Source organism: Biomphalaria glabrata, chromosome 16 (assembly GCF_947242115.1).
Source record: "Biomphalaria glabrata chromosome 16, xgBioGlab47.1, whole genome shotgun sequence".
NCBI classification, from domain to species: Eukaryota; Metazoa; Mollusca; class Gastropoda; family Planorbidae; genus Biomphalaria; species Biomphalaria glabrata.
In genome coordinates, this window is record NC_074726.1 from 29,787,840 (window position 1) to 29,809,566 (window position 21,727).

Sequence of the window (21,727 nt, forward strand, 5' to 3'; positions counted from 1 at the left end):
GTGAAAAGAATGACTAGCTTGTCGTCCACACTGGGAAAACTCAAGTTTGACCGATATAATTTTTCTAAAGTAAAAAAAAAAAAAGAATTTAATTTAAATTTTGCTAGAGAACGTGAAAATGTTTATTTTGAACTGGACTGTGACATAATGGGGAAATAACTATTTTTGATTACTTGTATAGTTAGGAGTGATTCCCCTTAGGAAGTTAATATAAGGCCTTGCAAACCGTGTTTAGTTGCCACTTGCTCCTGAGTTACCAGCTTGACCACTTGACCTGTGTTGTGTATAGTATTTTTTTCTATTAGTGGTCGTGTGTCATGGGGTACTCGGAGAAGTGTGCCCTGCTCTGGAGATCTTTGGGCTAAGTATATCTTTAGTATTATTGTATATTATATAAGGTATTTATAAGAATATATAGCCTCAAATGATTTCCAGGCAGTATATTTTTACACTGATGTTCTGCATCCTGGGGTACTCCCAAACGTGACATATTTTTGTAATCTTTTTCTGAGGGATTCAACCTGTATAGAATCATCAGTTGGACTTTACATATTTTTATAGCCTTGTCTCTGAGGGATTCAACCTGTATTGAATCATCATATGGGCTTTACCAAACGGATGTCTATAGGTGGGATTCTATGAAGCTTGTAGGCTCAAAGGTTTCCCTGAAGCCTATAGTTCATCATGACCATTTTGTTTGTTTTTTGGCTAAAAGTGGCTAGTGTAAGCCTGAAGCTTGTAACCCTAGAGTAGCCAAAAGTGGTCGTGTTTCGACCTGAGGCATGTGACCTTTAGTTGGCTGTGTAAGCCTGAAGTTTGTAACCCTAGAGTAGCCAAAAGTGGTTGTGTTTCGACCTGAGGCCTGTGACCTTCAGTTGGCTGTGTACGCCGGAAGTTTGTAACCCAGTGGTCAAAAGTGGTCATGTGTTGACCTGAAGCCTGTGACCTTTATTTTACTCTTGTAAATGTGTATTCTCCAGAATGTGACGATAATGTAACATAAGACTAGGGCTGTGTGCCATACTATTTTTGAGTATCTTTTGTTTACTTTTTGTTGTGTCGGCCTGTGAATTGATGGCCATTTATTTACACATTTATTTTAATCATGTAAATAAACTTTGTATATATGTTTACCTGTGACTTTGTAAAATCTTTTGTTGCATACATTAGTTGAATTGTATACCTGGAGGTTATACTTAATAACCTAGGCAGTACAAGAAGGGACCAGTACACCTCTGGACGAACGTGCCAGCATACTTTTAACACTGATCTGTTGATCTAAAATATCTAAGTCTAGCTATAATTCTAATTGAATATTTTTAGCTATACCCTCAAATAGGTAAATAAATTAATCAAAATTTTGTTATATTGAGTTAGGTGCTTTTTTAGAATCAATCCCCATTAATTTGTAACATGGGGTACTCTTACAAGCAACCTCATTTCATTTGAAACATGTAGGCTCGTCATTTCATTTGTAACATGGACCATAAGTCAACATTCATTAAAGAGTTGAATAATATAATGTTCAGGAAAATTGTGCACATCGCCTTCTACGTCTGGATCTAAAGGCCTATCACTGGAATATTATAAAGTGTATTAGATCTATATATTCACTTAACCAGGATTCTTTCCCGAGGGTGTGAAGGAGAACATTGGGTGAAGTAAAAATAATCCAAACCTTTTTTAAATTTAATATTCTTTAGTTATCAAGAGAAAAACAATCGCCTCTAAGCTGTACCGCAGAGGTATTCTTTTTTTTTTTTTTTAAACAATGTTTTTCTTGTTAGGTAACTAGTTTTTTAATTTCTTAACTGTCTTAAACTAAAAGTTACATAAAATTGGAGATTGAATATGTTCTGTGTGCTTCACCAACAGGACTTTGGCACGCTAAAAAGGGAGTTGTTAGAAGTAAGAAGTGATATGAAAAAGCTTGGGAGACACCATACGAACTGGCTTAGGAGGGATGAAAGAATACGCAATGAATTACAAGAGATAAAAAATGTCTTGACCAACCTATTAAACAAAGTGGAGCCAACGATACCAATGTAAGCTTAATGACAAATGTTTGGTATAGCAGGGTTCCTTTTTTTTTTTTCACAAATTAAATACAAAACATGCTTTTTGGCAATATAAATATTATGTTGACCGAAATTGTATTATTATTTTTGTTAATTTACCTTGAAGATTTTTAGTAGATTTAGACTAACAAAAACAAATTAGCAGCTTTCATTCTTATATAATGCTAAGTGCATTATGAGTGGGTGGTTGAAAGACTATGTAGGCCTATGTCTGTCTTGTCTACCTATGAAATGGGGCTTGAGGTTTGACACCTGACTCGGGCAGAGTTGTGTTAACTGAACACCTGAAGGCAGCATGGAAAAACCTTCTCCCAGATACCCCCTCCCTCCACTGGTCCACAAATGAGCATGAAAGTAGCGCTATATAAAAGTTATAGTTTGTTTATTTTTATTTCATTTTAATGAACAAGTGGGATGTTTTGGGAAGAGGAGGAATAGGGTTTCAGTGCTGCCTTTTACTTACTAGGTAGGCCCTACTGTCTGTATATAGTGCACACTACTTTTTCAGGCATCTCTTAACCAGGGCAAAGTACCAAGGGACTGGAAAGAAGCTAACGTCACCCTCCCCTCCCTTTTTAAAAAGGAGAAAAATCTGACCCAGGAAACTACAGACCAGTACCACTTACCAGCATCACATGTAAAATCCTAGAACACATAATATGTAGCAACACCATAAACCACTTAGACAAACATAATGTCCTCACCCCATACCAACATGGTTTTAGGAAATATAGATCATGTGAAACACAACTAATAGGACTAATTGATGATTTTTCAAAGGGTTTAGATAATAGTGAGCAAATATATTATAGATGCTATCTTATTATATTTTTCTAAGGCTTTTGACAAAGTTCACACCATAGTTTGCTTAAAAAATTAAAATATTTTGCATTGATGGTCCTTTGCATCAGTGGAATAAAGATTTTCTGATAGGGAGAGAACAAACTGTAATAATAAATGGCTCTAAATCCACACCAATAACAATAAACTCAGGCGTACCTCAATGAACAGTCTTAGGTCCACTACTATTTTTAATTTACATAAATGATTTGCCAAATTGCATTAAGTCAGATTATTTGCAGACGAATGCATAATATATAAAACAATAAAAACAACACAAGATACAGAAATTTTACAAAGAGAATCAGATGAATTACAGAAATGGGAATCAAATTGGAGCATGTCTTTCCACCCAGAAAAATGTCAGTTGTTAAGAGTAACAAAAAAACTAAAACAAATTAATTCCACTTATCTTATTCATGGCAAACCAGTAACACAGACTAAAAAAGCAAAATACCTAGGTGTTATAATAAATGAAAAATGAAATGAAAAATCCACATATTGATGAAACTACAAAAAAATCAAGCAAGGCATTAGGGTTTTTTAAAAGAAATTTCTATAAATCAAATAAGAAACATAAAACAAAAATGTTATTTAACCTTGATTAGGCCAATTATAGAATATGCATCCTCCGTTTGGGACCCCTCAACTCAAGAAAAAATTAAGAAACTGGAACAGACACAAAATAGAGCAGTGAGATTCATAACAAACGAATATTCACATTTGACTAGAGTAACACCTCTAGTAAAATCACTAAATTTAGAAAGCCTTCAGGACAGAAGACTTAAAAGTAAAGTAGCAATTATACATAAAACACTGAACCATAATCTTCAAATACAAAAACAAAATTTAATAAAATACTCAGAAAGACACAAAGATAAAGGCACACTCCTCGTCCCATATGCTAGGACAAATTTGTCTTAATGCTCTTCTTTTTTAATGTAATTTATAAGTTATGGTTAATTAATTAATTAATAGGATTTTTTTAAATCGATTCATGTTTTGTTAGGGAAAATGAAATATATGTAGAAAGTTTTAACTTGATCCGAGAATGGGGTGTGGAAGAAACAGGTTAAGAAGATTTTACCCAGACAGACAGAGTTGACTTAAGCTTTATAAAAACTTGCTTACCACAAGGCATGCAGTTTATTGTTAATGATGAACATACTTCTATAACAATTTGATTAAACTATTTTTTTTATTTGAATAGATCAACGGCTGTAGAGGAAAGTGAGCCAACTGTAGTGGTGATTAATTCTCAGGTACCCATCAGAGCTGGTAAGCTTTTTTTGAAACTAATAATAATTCACTTTTTTGAAATGGTAACTGTTTATCTATCAATTTATCAATCAAAAGTTGCTTTTTGTTTATTAACATTTATTTATTATTCAACATTTATTGTTAATTTTAGGGTTTAAAAGGAAATCAAGTGAAAAAGATGCAGGTTCCAAAAAGTTTAAGGTAACCTTGAAGTTTTTAAGTGTCTTCCAGGTGTTCTTCAGAACAATCTACACCAGTGTTTCCCAAACTGTGTACCATGGCGCCCTAGTGTTCCGTGACGCCTGACTAGGTGTTCCACGAACTACTGGAATAATTAACTAGTGGACAACCACGTGAATTATTCCCTCTAAAATAAATGCTAAATACTCAGAATGTGCGAAGTGTTCCGTTAAGGAAAAAGTTTAGGAAACACTGGTCTACTCCTTAGATGACCTTGACAGCGTTCTCCGAGGCGTCACCTCTGATATGCTATCATTCTTACAGCTTGCTAAAAAAAAAGGTTGCCTTTAACTTACGGTTGTGCCCCATGCCTGATAGGTGCCCTACCCTGTGTAGTTGTCAAATATTAAGTAGTGCCTCTTATTAAAGTGTTTGTGTCTTTCTTGAGTAATCATTGTAGGAATAATTCGGTTGTGTAGAATTAATAGGTCATGATGCAACCAGGTTTAGTCCATGAATGTTAGGAGATTAATAGTGAAAATACAGGAGAGAACGCGGGAGATGAGTAACAGAACAATGTGTGGTTTAAAACTAAGCTGTATTATAAAACAAATTACTACAAACATCTACAATAAAGTTGTAATGAGAGTGCCATGTGGCCAGCACAATGACCATATTTTCCCAAACTTATGTCTGATACCCCATTTGAGCTGGGTGGAATCAGGAAGAGTCCTAGGAATCCCAAAATAAAAAAAAATCCCAGAGACCCCTTGGTTAAAAAACCCCAAGTGCTTTAGACCTCAGACGGCATGTTCAGAATAGTGAACAAGTTGTCAGTGAACCGGAGGCGCGGTAGCCGAGCGGTAAAGTGCTAGGCTTTTGAACCGGGGGTCCCGGGTTCGAATCCTAGTGAAGACTGGGATTTTTAATTTCAGGATCTTTGGGCGCCTCTTAGTCCATCCAGCTCTAATGGGTACCTAACATTAGTTGGGAAAAAGTAAAGGCGGTTGGTCGTTGTGCTGGCCACATGACACCCTCGTTAACCGTAGGCCACAGAATCAGATGACCTTTACATCATCTGCCCCATAGATTGCGAGGTCTGAAAGGGGAACTTGACTGTCAGTTAACCTGTTTTTTTTTTTATAAATGATATTTCTAGTAGGGGTGCACTGGATAGTCGCTCCGGCTTCTGCGGAATATCCGGCATTTTTTACTATCCGGTGCTATTCGGCTCCGGTCGGATATCACTACCGGATAGTAAACCGGATAGTAAAAAGTACATAATTTAATATGCATAAAGTGGACCTAGTTCCATTACTGTCTGTTATAGAATGTATTAATGATTATATGAAAACAAAATAATGTGCTTAAAAATAGAGCCATTATGAATATGCACCAAACATCGTTTATTATAAAGACAAGGCGTGTTAATAACTTAATATAAATAGAGATGAAACTTTACATCATAAATGCGCTTTACATACAGAGCAGCAATGGCTGGCACTTTTTTCAATTTGTCTTGACCTTTGAGTAAGTTAGTTAACATGTAAAATGCTACATTCCTTGACTACGTCATGCTGACCAGACGTCTGTCTAGCTGTGCAGGTATATTTCCAGAGGTAGAGATGAACAACTCCCACCCCCTTTTATTTGTTTAGTCCATCACATTGAGTTTTTTATGGGTGGGTAACCACAAGTTAAATACGATGGACGTAGGTTTAATGTCAGCGTATTGACACTCTCTAGTGGTCACACCTTTCGAGGGAACTGAGTTTGTTTACTTAGTAGTTAATCTTTATTAGGAGGGGGGGCTGGACTACAAGAGCCACACCTCTAAGGTAACCAGGTATATTTCTAGATGAACAACTCCCTCCCCCTTTTATTTGTTTAGCCCATCACATTGAGTTCATTGATTGACAGGTGACCCCAAGTCAGATACGATGGACGTAAGCACTCTCTAGAGGTCACACGAGGGAACTAGGTTTGTTATTGGGGGGGTGGGGGTGGACCAGACTTTACATTATAAATTCGTATTACATACGTAGCAACGATGTCTGGCACATTTTAAAAGCTTGTCTTGACCTTTGAGTGGTCTTGTAAACACGTAATATTCCTTAACTACGTCACGCTGATAATCTGTCTAGATGTGCGAGTATATCTCCAGAGGTAGAGATGAGCACCCCCACCTCCTTTTGTTTGTTTAGTCCCTAACATTGAGTTCACGGATAGGCAGGTCAACATGTTGACACTTTCTAGAGGTCACATCTTATGAGGGAACTGAGTTTGTTTACTTGGAGTAGAATTTTTATTAGGGGCGGGACTACAAGCCAAATCTCTATAAGGTTAATCTGGTATGAGTTTGTTTATTATGAGATAGGTTGTCAATCAAGGGTCTGAACCACAAACCAAATTGTTAAGACATATTGACACTGTCTAGAGGTCACTAGATGATGACACTAAGTTTGTTTACTTGAAGAGAAATGTAAATTAGAGCGCTGAACTACAGGACACACCCCTACAAGTATTTTGTTACACAAGCCACGGGTATAAAAGGGCATTTAGTAAATTAAATAATAATAATAATAATGGCTGATAAAAAGTCATCACTTATATGGCGTTACTTTAATGTCAAAACAATGGTCAACTCTAAAGCAGTTTGCAATGCTTGTAAAATAGTAATGTCACGTGGTAAACCAGGCAAACCTAAAGACTTCTCAACCACCACTATGATTAGTCATCTACGCTCGAAACACCCAGACTTATTCAACGAAATGACTGCATTGAAATCAGCATCAAGTAATATCATTGCCTGTGCCAGTACGTCTACGAGCTCCAGTGATTCGTCAAGCCTCACACACAAGCAGCAACCAGGGATTAAAGAGGTCTTAGACAAAGCTAAATTGTGGGATATTAATAGTGATAATGCTAAACGCATTCACTTGGCCATAGCAAAGATGATTGCAACTGACATGGAACCTTACCAAGTAGTTGAGAAGCCTGGATTTATTGGACTTTTAAAAGTACTGGAGAAAAGATACACTGTGCCTAGTCGCAAATATTTTACAGAACGTGTTATTCCAGATATCTACGACAATATTTCCTCAAAGCTTCGTGAAATGCTATCTGATGCTAAAAGCATCGCTTTCTCAATGGACACTTGGACAGCTGATAATACCACCGAATCATATTTTGGTTTAACTGCCCATTGGTTGAATGAGTCATTTGACCGAAGCAGCTATGTTTTGCATTGTACAAAATTTAATGGCCAGCATACGGCTGCAAATTTGCTGTACTTAAGATATTTACTAAGCCATTATCTGTATTAGATACAAACCAGAAGCGGTTTGTGGCCTTTAAAACACGAGCCTAAAAAAAGTTGATGGTGTCAAATACATGAACACAAACATCTACCCACTATACAACTTAGATTGTACTTAAGAAAGATTTACGCTATAAAACCAAGAGTGAACTTTACCTTTGAAAGATTTACATTAGTTACATATAAGTTTATATATTCTGCATGAGTTATCCCACATTCTACTTTACAATACATACGCACACACCATCTCATGTTACAAAGATTAGTTTATGATAAGCATATCTGTAAAAAAAAAATGCTGTTCATTTTAATTTATCAATCAGTGCTAGAGTTTAAAGTAAGAAAGTAAATAACAAAATAATATGAATATAGGTATGTTATATAGAAGATTTGCAAAAACTTCAGTAAAACGAGCTGTTTGAGTCATGTAGGTATCCGGCTCCGGCCGAATATCTAATTGTACTATCCGGTTATATCCGGCTCCGGCCGGATATCAAAAAGTACTATCTGGTGCACCCCTAATTTCTAGTGAGCCATGTGTTCGGTGAGCAGATTGTCGCGTTAATGAAATGTCTGGGAATGATTTGACATGAAACAGTTCTAAGGAACGGCAAATGGCAAAGCAGTTTGGCTTTGAACTATGCCAGGATGTAGTACAGTGTGCCACCAACTGCCTAAGGGTCGCTTGCTCCTGATTTTTCTTCTGGGTTGTCTCTCGAAGCCATTCCCTTTTTTTTTTTTGGTGTAGCCAGATGGAAACAGAGTTTCAGAGTCTCCTTATCTTAGTAGGGTAGCTAATTAAAGTCCAACGAGCCTTAGCTGCTCAAAGCTTATTTACTCATCAGTTATTGATCTTTGCTCCTGTCAGTGAAAACAGTTCTGCCGGACTGAATATCTGAACCATAAGTAAGGCCAGGAATGGGACTGGTAGTCCAAAACTATTTGTGATGCATGGTATTAAAAATCATTTTATAGATATAGATGAAGTTTCCCCTTTCAGACCTTATGATTTATAGAGCAGATGATGTAACTTTTTAGGGATTACGGGCACAACATGACCTAAAGTGTGCCGATGTGCCCAAAAACTCAAACTCAAACTGTAGCCTACCGTTTATATGGGTGTCATGTGACCAGCACAACGACCAACCGCCTTTACTTTTCTCCAACTAATGTCAGGTACCCATTAGACTCAAAGAGGCACCCAAATATCCCCAAATTAAAAATCCCAGTCTTCACCAGGATTCGAACCGGGGCCCCCGGCTTGGAGGAAGCCAAGCGCTTTACTACTCAGCCGCTACGACTTTTATAGGTAGTGGATTGCTGATAACCCTAACCCTAACTTTTGTCAATATTAACCTTATGAAATCTAAGCAACAAAGATGGCTAAAAAAAGTGGGGTGGGGTAATTTTTTATACAAGAATGAAGGATGGTGTTTAAACGCTGTCATAGATCTTATTGATTTATTTGATTGCTTTTATGTAGCGCATGTAAATTACATGCGTTTTAGTTACTAATTTTCTTGTCTGCTTTTTGTTACAAAAATATCACCATTAATATGAATTTCTTTATATTTAATATATTTAATTGTTCTTCAACTTAAGAAAAATCCTATTACCCTAGAAGACCTTCCAGCGGACTGCCTTGTCTTAATTTATAGTAAGTTGGAAAAGCAAGATAGATTTAATCTTACACTGAGTGCTCCAAAGCTGTTTTCAACGTTACGGGATCTGGAAACTTGGCAGGACGTGTCAATTTTTTTTGATAATAGACACGAGAAAAGTTATCGGCTTCTCCCATATCTACTCGAACAAGAACATTTGAAATGCCTCAGAATTGATTGCGATGGTAAGTCTTTTAATGGGGTAATTCGATCACAAAGAAGCAACAACATTACCCCATATAAATATTCATGGCCATTACACTCTGCCTGCAATATAGGTGAATTGGCACTGGCAAATGTCATAGCCTTGTTTGCGACTCGTTGTGGCAGGTAGTGACTTGTGACCACTTATAATATTTCATGTTCTTCTCACTTGTTCTGAGCTGGACCCACGAGGTAGAATGGCAGTTGTTACTTGGTCCTGAGAGGGGAAGGACGTATGATATATTTTTTGTAATGGGAAGAAAAGTATTATTAAGCATCCTTATAAAGTGTATTTGATGTTGGAGTTATAATTTGTTCTTAAAGATATTATTCACCTGTGTATTGAGCCTTTACGGCTGGAGCGCTAGATTATTGTTGTTTTATATTGATAAATACGAGCTGACCGGCGGCGTATCATACTCTCCACCCTCCACCTCTTTTTTTTCTGAGCCTCGCTCTCTGTCAAGTACATGGGGTAACTCTAATCCGACTTGCAGAAATAAAAGCATTATCTTTCCATGAATTTTCTATTGTGCTATACCGCATGGTTGGGCCTGGAGAGGATTATATTTATAGATATCGTCTGCTGACAAGAGTGTTACTTAGTGAATTCTAATATCTGCTGTGCTACTCAAGTTGTAAACTCTACACAGAAACACGAGATTAGCAGTAGCAGAAAGTGATGCAACATCAGAGAAGGAGAATCTAATAACAAACACCTAAACATCACATCATCAACTCTTATAAAGCTACATTATCAGCATTATACACGTTACAACAACCGTAATGAATAAAGACATTCAATTTATAAGTGACATCCTTCGGTCCTTTTGAATTTGTGTCAATAGTGTTGATGGTCTATTTTGTTGATGAGTATATATATGTTAATGGTGCATGCGAGTCCATATGACACAACAACAGAATGAATCAAGAATATACTTAATAACGCAGGCTGGTAACTTCAACAATTTAATAAACAATAAAAAGGGCACAGTCCTCTGTCGTCGCTAGCCTAGCGTCGTCCTCTTAGGCGTCTTGTCCGTTATTCTTCTTGTTCATAATCCTACTCTGTTCTTACTCGTCACATTACTTAGGAAAAACCCGATTCACATCAACTTCTACGCATCTTGTGTCATTACATATTTCCTCCCCCCTTTATCAAAAAAAAAAATTTTGTCAATTTTTTTTTTCAGTCTAAAACACTATCCCTACTGTCATGTCTGTACAATATATATGGCCAAAATTTTGGGGAAAGACAAAACAAACATATATCTTGATCTTGATGGACATCATAATGTTTCCCATCTTCATCAGTTCCCTGGTAAAATTGTCCATGTTCCTATGTCACAAAGTTCACACTGTAGTTGAATGTTGACACCAAGAAAACAATACAGTTCCAATACAGTTATTGGTAAGAAAATATCCGGTATATAGTGTTCTAATCATCACTCATGTCATTGACGATGAAATAGTATAGTACAGTGTAATAGTTTCACCAACCAATAGTATTAAGTCCATCAAGACATGTATACAGTCCCCATACGACGATGCCTTTGTCGATTCCACAGACATAAAACAGTTTTTCAGAGTAAATACACATGTATATAGTCCACATACGAAGATACCTTTGCTGACTCCATAGGCATAAATCAGAGTTTTTCAGAGTAAATACTGTCATTGGCTATATGTTCATGGCTGGTCGCCTCACATCACACCAAACTTTTCCTGTCAGACAAAATGTAATATTTGTGTCAAAACAGCTTTCCAAATTATTCTACTTAACTTTTTTGTTGGGTACCAATAAGTATATTTTCTCTCCACTTACCATTTCCAAACTGACCTAGCCTTTTACTAATGGATGATTGTAATATATATATATATTTATATATTTAAATACCTTTGCTCAATGTTATATCAACAAATATTACCTCAGTGGACTTACTCACAGCCACAATACTTGAATACAACTCCAAATTTTATATCACCTTAATTCAGTGGACTTACTTTAGGCCACATAAACAAATGTCATATACTTTTATCAATACCTCAATACTTAATTCAATGGACTTACTTCTTGCCAATAAATACCCCCAGGACTATTCTAGTCACTAGTCTAGATTCAATACAAATTCAATACAACTTCAAATAGATTAATCAATATTATACCTCCAACAGTAAATCACAATCCAGTGATACTGACAAAAAATTTTATTCTGACCAATTAGACTGTGTTTAAACACATCTATAAAATAATGTCAACCGATTAATCGGGACAAAAGATCTATATATAAATAATTACTCCTTAGACTCAGTTGTCTTCAGGATAAAATAGATCAAAGGCTCTCATAGGTATAACAATTTAGTTACTACCTGGAAACAATCTAGAATTTATAATCTAGATTAAACGTGGCTTACCTTATCTACTTAAGATAAAATTACTAATATATAATAAGAATAATGTAAAATAAACGTAATAAGACACAAAAAAATAAATCTATTCTAATGGGATGAGACTTTTTAGAGGAAGTATACACTGAAAGAGACAAATAAAGATAACTTCACTTGACTTCTAAAAAAAAATAAAATGTACGTGGATACGAACAAAACAAGACAATCTAAACAATCATCGAGACTTTATTAAATGGAGCAGGTCCACTTTCTAATGTGTCCTATAATGACGCCCTTATCAGGCAACCTGCTCTTAACAAAGATCTACTGTCCCTAATAGACTTAATTTAATAATAATGGAGAGAAAAAATAAACTTATCTTTAGTTAGATCCCCTTTGTTCAGTCCACGGAGCTACAACGGTCAGTTCCACCCAAGTTCCCCACTGTCTTAGTCTTAGGCAAGGCAAGGTGTGCTCCCACAAAGGCTATTCGACAGGCAGTACTGAGTTAGGCCAATCTCTCCTGTTGCTGCCACAGTATGGTACGGTTCTCAGATAAAGTCCTCTGGTCAGGTTCCAAGGTTCCGGTTCCACTTGATGATCTGTTGGTGCTGGCTTCTGTCTTCAGGTCAGGAACATAAGTCAATATTGAGACAAGCTGGTGGTGCTGTCTCAAGAGAGGTAAAAAAAATGACTAAGTCCAACTCTCTCTTTTGATGAATATAAATTAGTCAACTTTACAAGTTGATTAGATGGTCACGCAGTGTGGTAGTAGGGTATACCATCACTCGTGTGTAGATTAGATTGTAAGCTCAGCAACACTGCAACAGTCAATTAATAGCTTGAAAAACAAACCTGACAAGGTGACTCGATCCAACGGTCAGCTTGTAGATACTAGATATGTAGACTCAGATGACTTTCCGTACTCACAATAAACAGATAAACCTGACAAAATGAGGTATCTTCACTCTTGAGTAGTCTTGAGGTATATATATTTAGATAGAGATATACTGACGACGGACTGCCCTAGATCACTTACACGGACGAAATAGTTCTGGATTCAGACACAATATAGTCAATATAGATCTATATATAGATCCAGGTTCAATCTAAAAATATCTAACCTGGCTGACAAAGCTAGACGCTGGTAACGGTTTCGAATTTTCTCTAATAGAAAGTCTAGATCCACTGGAACAAAGATGCCAAAATCCAGCTGCAGTCCAGATAATTAGCACAGACGTAGGGTAGATCTAGTAGAAATAAACGAATGTTAATCCAGTACTTCTCCAGTGTACTTCGCCAAGTGTAGAATTGTAGATAGATATATCCAGAACATGAAGTTAACTAGATTGTAGATCAAAATGACGCCCTGGCCGTCGGGGTCGCCACATCTGTTGATGGTCTATTTTGTTGATGAGTATATATATGTTAATGGTGCATGCGAGTCCATATGACACAACAACAGAATGAATCAAGAATATACTTAATAACGCAGGCTGGTAACTTCAACAATTTAATAAACAATAAAAAGGGCACAGTCCTCTGTCGTCGCTAGCCTAGCGTCGTCCTCTTAGGCGTCTTGTCCGTTATTCTTCTTGTTCATAATCCTACTCTGTTCTTACTCGTCACATTACTTAGGAAAAACCCGATTCACATCAACTTCTACGCATCTTGTGTCATTACAATAGCGCCCTTTATCCTAGAATCCAATGCATTCCTTCTGCTCTAATATTGGCCATTGTCCTGTGTCCTGCCAGGGGCATGTAGCTAAATACCCCATGTCCAGCAGGGCTGATGCAGGTACAGTTTACGCTGGGGCCAATCGGTCTTATCACTTAATCCAGCTCATAAAGCCATGTATGCAGTTTTCAAAAGACTTACTTTTGCTGTCCCTTGTTAACATGTCAATTGCTACCTGACTTTCATTACTATAATTTATAGACTTACATATGTTTCACTTCTTATATGCAGAATAGTTTGTGATTGATAATTTCAATATTTTTTTTTTAACACTTACTTTATTTCGCATCATTTTTAATTGAAAGCTTTTCATTCATTATTATATTTTTATTTTGACAGCAAGATGTAGCACACATGCTCAAAACTGTGAGAGCTTCAGAGCTTTGACGAAAATGCTTCGAAGGCTTATAGATTTTGAATTTTTTGAAATTCAAACACTTGAATTGGTAAACACGGAGAGGCTGTTTACAGTTTTTAGCACCGCTGCAGTGAATGATTTTTTAAAAACAGCTGCCAACTTTATAAGCAGACAAAAAAATTTAAAAGGGTTGAGTTTAAGCGGCTCATGGATCTCAGTGAAACATGGTTAGGAATTTTCATATATTAAATTAGAAATAAAAAAATATAATTAAAAAATCATTAACGATTAATTACTATACTTTACTAGACCATAAATTATCAACTAAATCGAAAAATTAAATAGCAATGAAACTAAGAAAACATCCTAAACTGAGTTGTTAATTTAATTTTATTATTAATATGAAATATGTTGCACTTTGTTGATAACACCATAACACATAAGCATAAAAGAAAGTTTCCACTTTCAGACCTTGCAATATATAGGGCAGATGATGTTAATACCAACTTTTTTTTTTTGGCAGGGTGTCATGTGGCCAGCAGAATGACCAACCGCCTTTACTTTGCTAACTTAAGTTGGGGTCCCGGGTTTGAATCTCGATGAAGACTGGGATTTTGAATAGCGTGATTTTTAGGTCGTTCCTGGGTCCACCATTCTTCTTATCTTATATAATACAGACGTTACTTCAAAGAAGATGATTAGGTCCTATGCGTCATGCATTCAGTCATGCATATTAACCAATGACTTAAATTCTGCCAAGTCACTGGTTTTCCTGGGTAGCTCAGGCAACCCATTCCATGCTCTAATAGCACTAGGGAAGAAGGAGTATTTGTACACATTTGTCCTAGCATATGGGATGAAGAATGTGCCTTTATTTTTGTGTCTTTCTGAGTATTTTATTAGATTTTGTTTTTGTATTTGAAGATTATGGTTCAGTGTTCTATGTATGTGGCCAGAACAATGACCAACTGTCTTTACTTTTCCCCAACTAATGTCAGGTACCCATTAGAGCTGGGTGGACTCAGAGGCACCCGAATATGCTACTTTACTTTTGAGTCTTCTGTCCTGAAGGCTTTCTAAATTTAGTGATTTTACTAAAGGTGTTACTCTAGTCAAGTGTGAATATTCGTTTGTTATGAATCTCACTGCTCTATTTTGTGCACATCACTTAAGTTTGAGGAAAGTAAAGGCGGTTGGTCATTGTGCTGGCCACATGACACCAATCTCATTAACCCTTGGCCAAGAAAACAGATGACCTTAACATCATCTGTCCTATAGATCTCAAGGTCTAAAAGAGAAATAAGAGGAATAATTATTAAAAACTGACAGCTTATACAAATAGTCAATAGACTTCAAAGCTATGAAATATTTTATTTTCCCTAGCAACATATCTAATAGATGGTATAGCCAATTTGCACAGTCTCTCAACCTTGAACATTAGTGAGCTAGTCAAATTTGAGAGCATTCAACTCAATGATGTCTCACAGATGTTCTCCAAAAATTTCGGAAATCTGAGGAGTAAGTAATTTGTATTCCAAAATTTAGATTTTTGTAATGGATGAACTTGAGCTTGCGTAGTGCGTAGATACTAAGAGGGACACGAGACAAGGTTTATTACCAGCTGTCTGCAATGTCTCCTTTTCTTTACTCTAATTTTTTTTTAAGAATATGGTCTTACTGATAGCAGAACAAGCGGGTTTTAGTCAAGGTCGGAGCACAAAAAAAAAACAAATCCTAAACTTCAAGATACTTTGTGAGAAATACTTTCTTCAACACTAGCAGAATCTTTTCATGTTTTGTTGATTTAAAAAATAAAAATATGTATCTTTCGAACAAAGAACTGACTAAGCAAAAGTCATTGAACTTTATCTCTACATAAGGCATGATACTGTATCCTAAAAGGCTAATAATTCGTTTTGATAGTCTTTGTTCAAATTAAATATTAGACTATATGGTTATGCGGTGTACTTTAATTAAAGTAGAGTCGACTCCATTTTTAAAAATAAACTCTGTCGTCAGGTACAAAGCTTGTGCACAATATTTCTCCTGCACCCAGTCTCGGATGAAGCTGAAATTTCGAACAATTATTTATTTTACTAGACAATACATGAATCAATAAAATAATTAACCAATCAGTTAATTAATTATTGGTAATTCATTATTTTGTTCGGTATCAAAGAAGGGAAAGGAAATGTACTTGACTGGTGTGGCCGTATTTGTTGAATTTGCCCCCTTTATACTTTGTATATCACCACTTTTAAATTTGAAGCTAACAATAGAAAACTATAATAACTTCTATTTACATGAGCAAATCGCTGGCACAACAGTTAATGTGTTGGCTTGACGGAGGCTTAAATAGGTAGGTTTGAGCCTTCAAGTTCGAATTCAGATCATCCAAACGTATAAATGCTTTAAAATAGCAGTCATAGTAAACTTCACACATATACCACTTTCTCTCCCCCCCCCCCATTTTCCCAACTGGTCCAGACAAGTGATAGGATCATAGCGCACTGAGAAAGCTAAACTAAAAACATGAAATTGCGCTAAACAAAAACAAGTGGTACAAACTATTTTTAATCGCACAGATTTATTATTGCGAGTCTACAAATTTAATCACATGACAGATCCAAACTAATTTGAACAGCTACGCTTAATACAAACTATTACAAACTCTGTACTCCTTTAAATAATGTATTTCTCTAGTTTTACTGCTGTACACCAATTAACGTATGTTGGTAATAATCTCCATGCATATTTTCAACATAATGATAAGTCAAATTGATGATCGTGGGTTTTCAATCACATTCGAGGGCATCCACTATTTTATTCAATCCTGTATCTACCTTACAAACATTGAGCTTGTTAAATTTAATGTTGTTTTTTTCCAATATTAGTTTTAGTTCTCGACAACTGCCTCTTATGTGAGAAAGTGATTAAAGAAATCGCCAAATTTGAGGCATTGGAGTCTTTGGAAGTGCTGGCTACTGACGTCAGCATATATCAACCAGGATCAACAATGTGGCAGACATTGAGTCACGTGTCAGTTTGCTACACAATATACGTGAGTTAAAATTTTTTTTTGCAATAAGCAATGAGAGAGACAGAGAGAGAGATAGAGTGACGAAGACAGAGCGAGAGAGAGAGCAACAAAAACTGAGAGACAGAGAGCGACCAAGAGCATCTTAGAGAGACAGAGAGCAGGAGAGCGAGACATAGACAGAGCGGCAGAAAGAGCGAGAGACAGACAGATTTATACATGTTACATTTCTATATTTATACATGTTACATTTCTATATTTATACATGTTACATTTCTATATTTATACATGTTACATTTCTATATTTATACATGTTACATTTCTATATTTATACATGTTACATTTCTATATTTATACATGTTACATTTCTATATTTATACATGTTACATTTCTATATTTATACATGTTACATTTCTATATTTATACATGTTACATTTCTATATTTATACATGTTACATTTCTATATTTATACATGTTACATTTCTATATTTATACATGTTACATTTCTATATTTATACATGTTACATTTCTATATTTATACATGTTACATTTCTATATTTATACATGTTACATTTCTATATTTATACATGTTACATTTCTATATTTATACATGTTACATTTCTATATTTATACATGTTACATTTCTATATTTATACATGTTACATTTCTATATTTATACATGTTACATTTCTATATTTATACATGTTACATTTCTATATTTATACATGTTACATTTCTATATTTATACATGTTACATTTCTATATTTATACATGTTACATTTCTATTGTTTTTTTCGTTTACTGTGGATGCCAGAAGTTTTTTGTTTAGCATTAAGTGATGACAAAGATGAGAGACACACACACACAGAGTGAGAGAGCAACGAAGACAGAGAGAGAGAGCGACAAAGACAGAGATAGTGAGAGAGAGACAAAGACAGAGAGAGAGAGACAAAGACAGAGAGAGAGCGACAAAGACAGAGAGAGTGAGAGAGCGACAAAGACAGAGAGAGAGAGAGCGACAAAGACAGAGAGAGTGAGTGAGAGAGAGAGAGAGCGACAAAGACAGAGAGAGTGAGTGAGAGAGAGAGAGAGAGCAACAAAGACTAAGAGAGAGTGAGAGAGAGAGACAAAGACAGGGAGAGAGAGTGACAAAGACAGAGAGAGAGTGACAAAGACAGAGAGAGAGAGAGAACGACAAAGACAGAGAGAGTGAGAGAGAGAGAGAGCGACAAAGACAGAGAGAGTGAGTGAGAGAGAGAGAGAGAGCAACAAAGACAGAGAGAGAGAGAGAGCAACAGAGAGAGAGAGAGAGAGCAATAAAGACAGAGAGAGAGAGAGCAATAAAGACAGAGAGAGAGAGAGAGCAACAAAGACAGAGAGAGAGAGAGCAACAAAGATAGAGAGAGAGAGAGCGACAGAGAGAGAGCGACAGAGAGAGAGAGAGAGCAATAAAGACAGAGAGAGAAAGAGAGAGCAACAAAGACAGAGAGAGAGAGAGCAACAAAGATATATATAGAGAGAGTGACAAAGACATAGAGAGAGAGAGAGTGAGATCGCGAGGCCCATCCTTTGTAATGCCTTGTGTTCCTTTGTGTAATCCTCAGAGTGTCCAGATATCTGGTAGCTTTATTTATTACCTAAAACCTACATCTACGTTCTAGTATCTTCACGTCTATAATTCTACTAGCATGGTTCCCTGGCTTTGTACACTGTAATGTACATTTGGGCAGTGACATCTGCTCCTTATTTTCTTTTTTAACTTCAATAACCTGGCCACATTTTAACGATCATCCTAACATACTTTTTAGCCGGTAAAATTTGTATCTGCTAAAAAAAAACAATTAAATGTCTCGCTCTCTTTCTCTTTCCTTATCTCTCTCTCTCTCTCTCACTGTATATCTTTCTCTTTGTTCTTCTCTTTCTCTCTTTCTTGTTCTTTCTCTCTTTCTGAAACTCCATCCTTTTCCCCTGGGCATCATAATAATTTCAGAAATAGACAACTTCCTACACAATAGTTCTGAACCTCTGAAACTCTTTCTACAGGCGTCTGCAACACACTTTTTGTTTCTCAAAGCTAGAAGAGCACATGTTAAAAAAAAAAAAAAAAAAAAAGATTAAATTACAAAAGAATGAGTCGTGGCCAATACGCACGACCCTTTAACGACGCATATTAAATGACTTCTTGGTTGTCAGGATAGAAAGCCTTGCGTCATCATACAAGTTAGGCTGGGCCTTTTTCTTGTACCGTATTGACCTCTCATTTAACACTGGTTTAGAGCTATGCACACTGCTACTGTAGTTTTTTTTTTTTTTTTGGTGGTTGTCTTGCAATTCCCACCCTCGTATCCAGAGAATGGAAAGAGATAAAACATAATATTTACCTTTCAATATTTATTCTAGAAAATGAACCTGCTAGCGGCACAGAATTTTTCCCGAATTTTTGTAAAATCCATGCCACTTACAAAACTGGAGCTCCACCTGGATAAAACACTTTCAGAAAGTGATGCTCAAAGTTCAGGGTCTTATTTGAGGGCCACTTGCAGCTCAGTACGTGTGTATTTTATTGTACATTATTTTGTTGGCTTTGGATGCTATTCATTTATTTCTTAAGATCCTTTGTAATTGTATAGTTTTCTCCTCTTCCCCTTTTTCACTCTAACTTTATCTTTTCTAACTTAATCTTCCGCTAACTTTATCTCTAGCTTTATCTCTGACTTTCTCTATATCTATCTCTCTCTAACTTAATCTCTGACTGTATCTCTATATGTATCTCTCTCTAACTTTTATCTCTAGCTTTATCTCTAACTTTAAATCTGTCTAACTTTATTCTAACTTTATCTCTGACTTTATCTCTATAGCTCTCTCTCTGACTTTATCTCTATATCTATCTCTTTCTAACTTTATCTCTGACTTTATCTCTATATCTCTCTCTCTGACTTTATCTCTATATCTATCTCTTTCTAACTTTATCTCTGACTTTATCTCTATATCTCTCTCTCTGACTTTATCTCTATATCTCTCTCTCTTTAACTTTATCTCTAACTTTAAATCTGTCTAACTTTATTCTAACTTTATCTCTGACTTTATCTCTATAGCTCTCTCTCTGACTTTATCTCTATATCTATCTATCTCTAACTTCATCTCTAACTTCATCTCTACCTTTATCTCTAACATTATCTCTAACATTATCTCTAACATTATCTCTACCTTTATCTCTAACATTATCTCTACCTTTATCTCTAACATTATCTCTACATTTATCTCTAACTTTATCTCTAATTTTAACTTTTCTAAACTTAAACTTCTGCTAACTATATCTCTAACTTTATCTCTAACTTTATCTCTATATGTATCTCTCTTTAACATTATCTCTACCTTTATCTCTAACATTATCTCTACCTTTATCTCTAACATTATCTCTACCTTTATCTCTAACATTATCTCTACATTTATCTCTAACTTTATCTCTAACTTTATCTCTCTCTAACTTTATCTCATTCTAACTTTATCTCTTACTTTATCTCTAACTTTATTTCTCTCATTAACTTTATCTCTATCTAACATCATCTCTAACTTTAAATGTCTCTAACTTTATCTCTATTTATCTCTCTCTAACTTTAATCTCTAACTTTAAATCTATAACTTTATCTCTATTTATCTCTCTCTCTCTCTCTAACTTTCTATCTCTTTCACAATGCTCCCTATGTAATTTAGTTATTTGTTTTTATTAAATAGATACAAGAGATTGTACTAGTTGTCACTGAATCTAGCAGCATAGTAGCCTTACTAGCTTTCACTCGAGGCGTAATAAAGTAAGTTATAGTTATAAGCTACCATTATGAGAAAAAATATAAAAAATAGATCTTTAACAGGATTTGAACCCGGGAAAACCCGGTTCGTGAGCCAAGCGCTTTACCACTCGCAAAAAGAAAATCTAGATCAACCACCGGCGGACAATTTTTATGTCTGCTCTGGATGTGGCAAAATATGAAGGTCACAGCTGGGGCTGCGTAGCCACGGGAAATACTGCATTCCCTTGGACTTGAATACAAGCTTTGTTGTTATTATACTTATATTATTTTGGGAGCAATGGACTTACTTCGAACATTCTTTTTAAAATTGTTTTTTTTATTTTAAATTGTTGTTTTAAACAGAATGGCCTCCTTAGTACAACTGAAAGTGATGACAAACAAGAACTTCAGCCAAGAAGATGAGAATGAGGTGACCAAGATGGTTACCAGTCTACGGACAAGGAAACTCTGTTTCACATTGGATCAGAGGGAGTTTATGTTGAGGCCATCTTTATGGAATTCATTATTTGGCTGAAATGGTGTGTTTTTTTTTAAAGTAATCTGAGCTAGTTACTCTTAAACATAAAGTTTATTCAAGATTAGTTTTTTCTTTTAAACTTTAACCCATTAACCCCCAAAACTTTATTACTGCATTAAATATATATTTTTTATTAAATATCAATTTCTATTGGTCAAACTAAGACACTGCAAAAAGATTATTTGAAAAATTCCACCTAGTAACCATTCTGTGAGATGTACACTGGCAGTGTACGTAGCAGGAAGTGGCCCCGTGAGGAACATTATATAAAAGAAAATATTTATTTTTTTTACAATCTTTAAGTGAAAATAGATTAGTTAATAACATTGAAAA

The 21,727-nt window shown here is 35.6% G+C and overlaps 1 protein-coding gene across 2 annotated transcripts in view; it reads left to right on the plus strand.

Moving 5' to 3' along the window:
• The window catches only part of LOC106052852 (uncharacterized), a 41,790-nt gene extending 20,342 nt beyond the window's left edge, over nt 1-21,448 (plus strand). For both annotated transcript variants that reach the window (XM_056013625.1, XM_056013626.1), the window contains 10 exons: nt 1,876-2,045; nt 4,129-4,196; nt 4,330-4,379; nt 9,280-9,523; nt 14,010-14,255; nt 15,412-15,546; nt 16,923-17,089; nt 19,466-19,612; nt 20,801-20,877; nt 21,220-21,448. In XM_056013625.1, the coding sequence (XP_055869600.1) occupies nt 1,876-2,045; nt 4,129-4,196; nt 4,330-4,379; nt 9,280-9,523; nt 14,010-14,255; nt 15,412-15,546; nt 16,923-17,089; nt 19,466-19,612; nt 20,801-20,877; nt 21,220-21,391 (1,476 nt within the window). In that variant the 3' untranslated portion in view covers nt 21,392-21,448. The remainder of the gene's footprint in view (nt 1-1,875; nt 2,046-4,128; nt 4,197-4,329; nt 4,380-9,279; nt 9,524-14,009; nt 14,256-15,411; nt 15,547-16,922; nt 17,090-19,465; nt 19,613-20,800; nt 20,878-21,219) is intronic.
• The last annotated feature ends 279 nt before the right edge of the window (nt 21,449-21,727 follow it).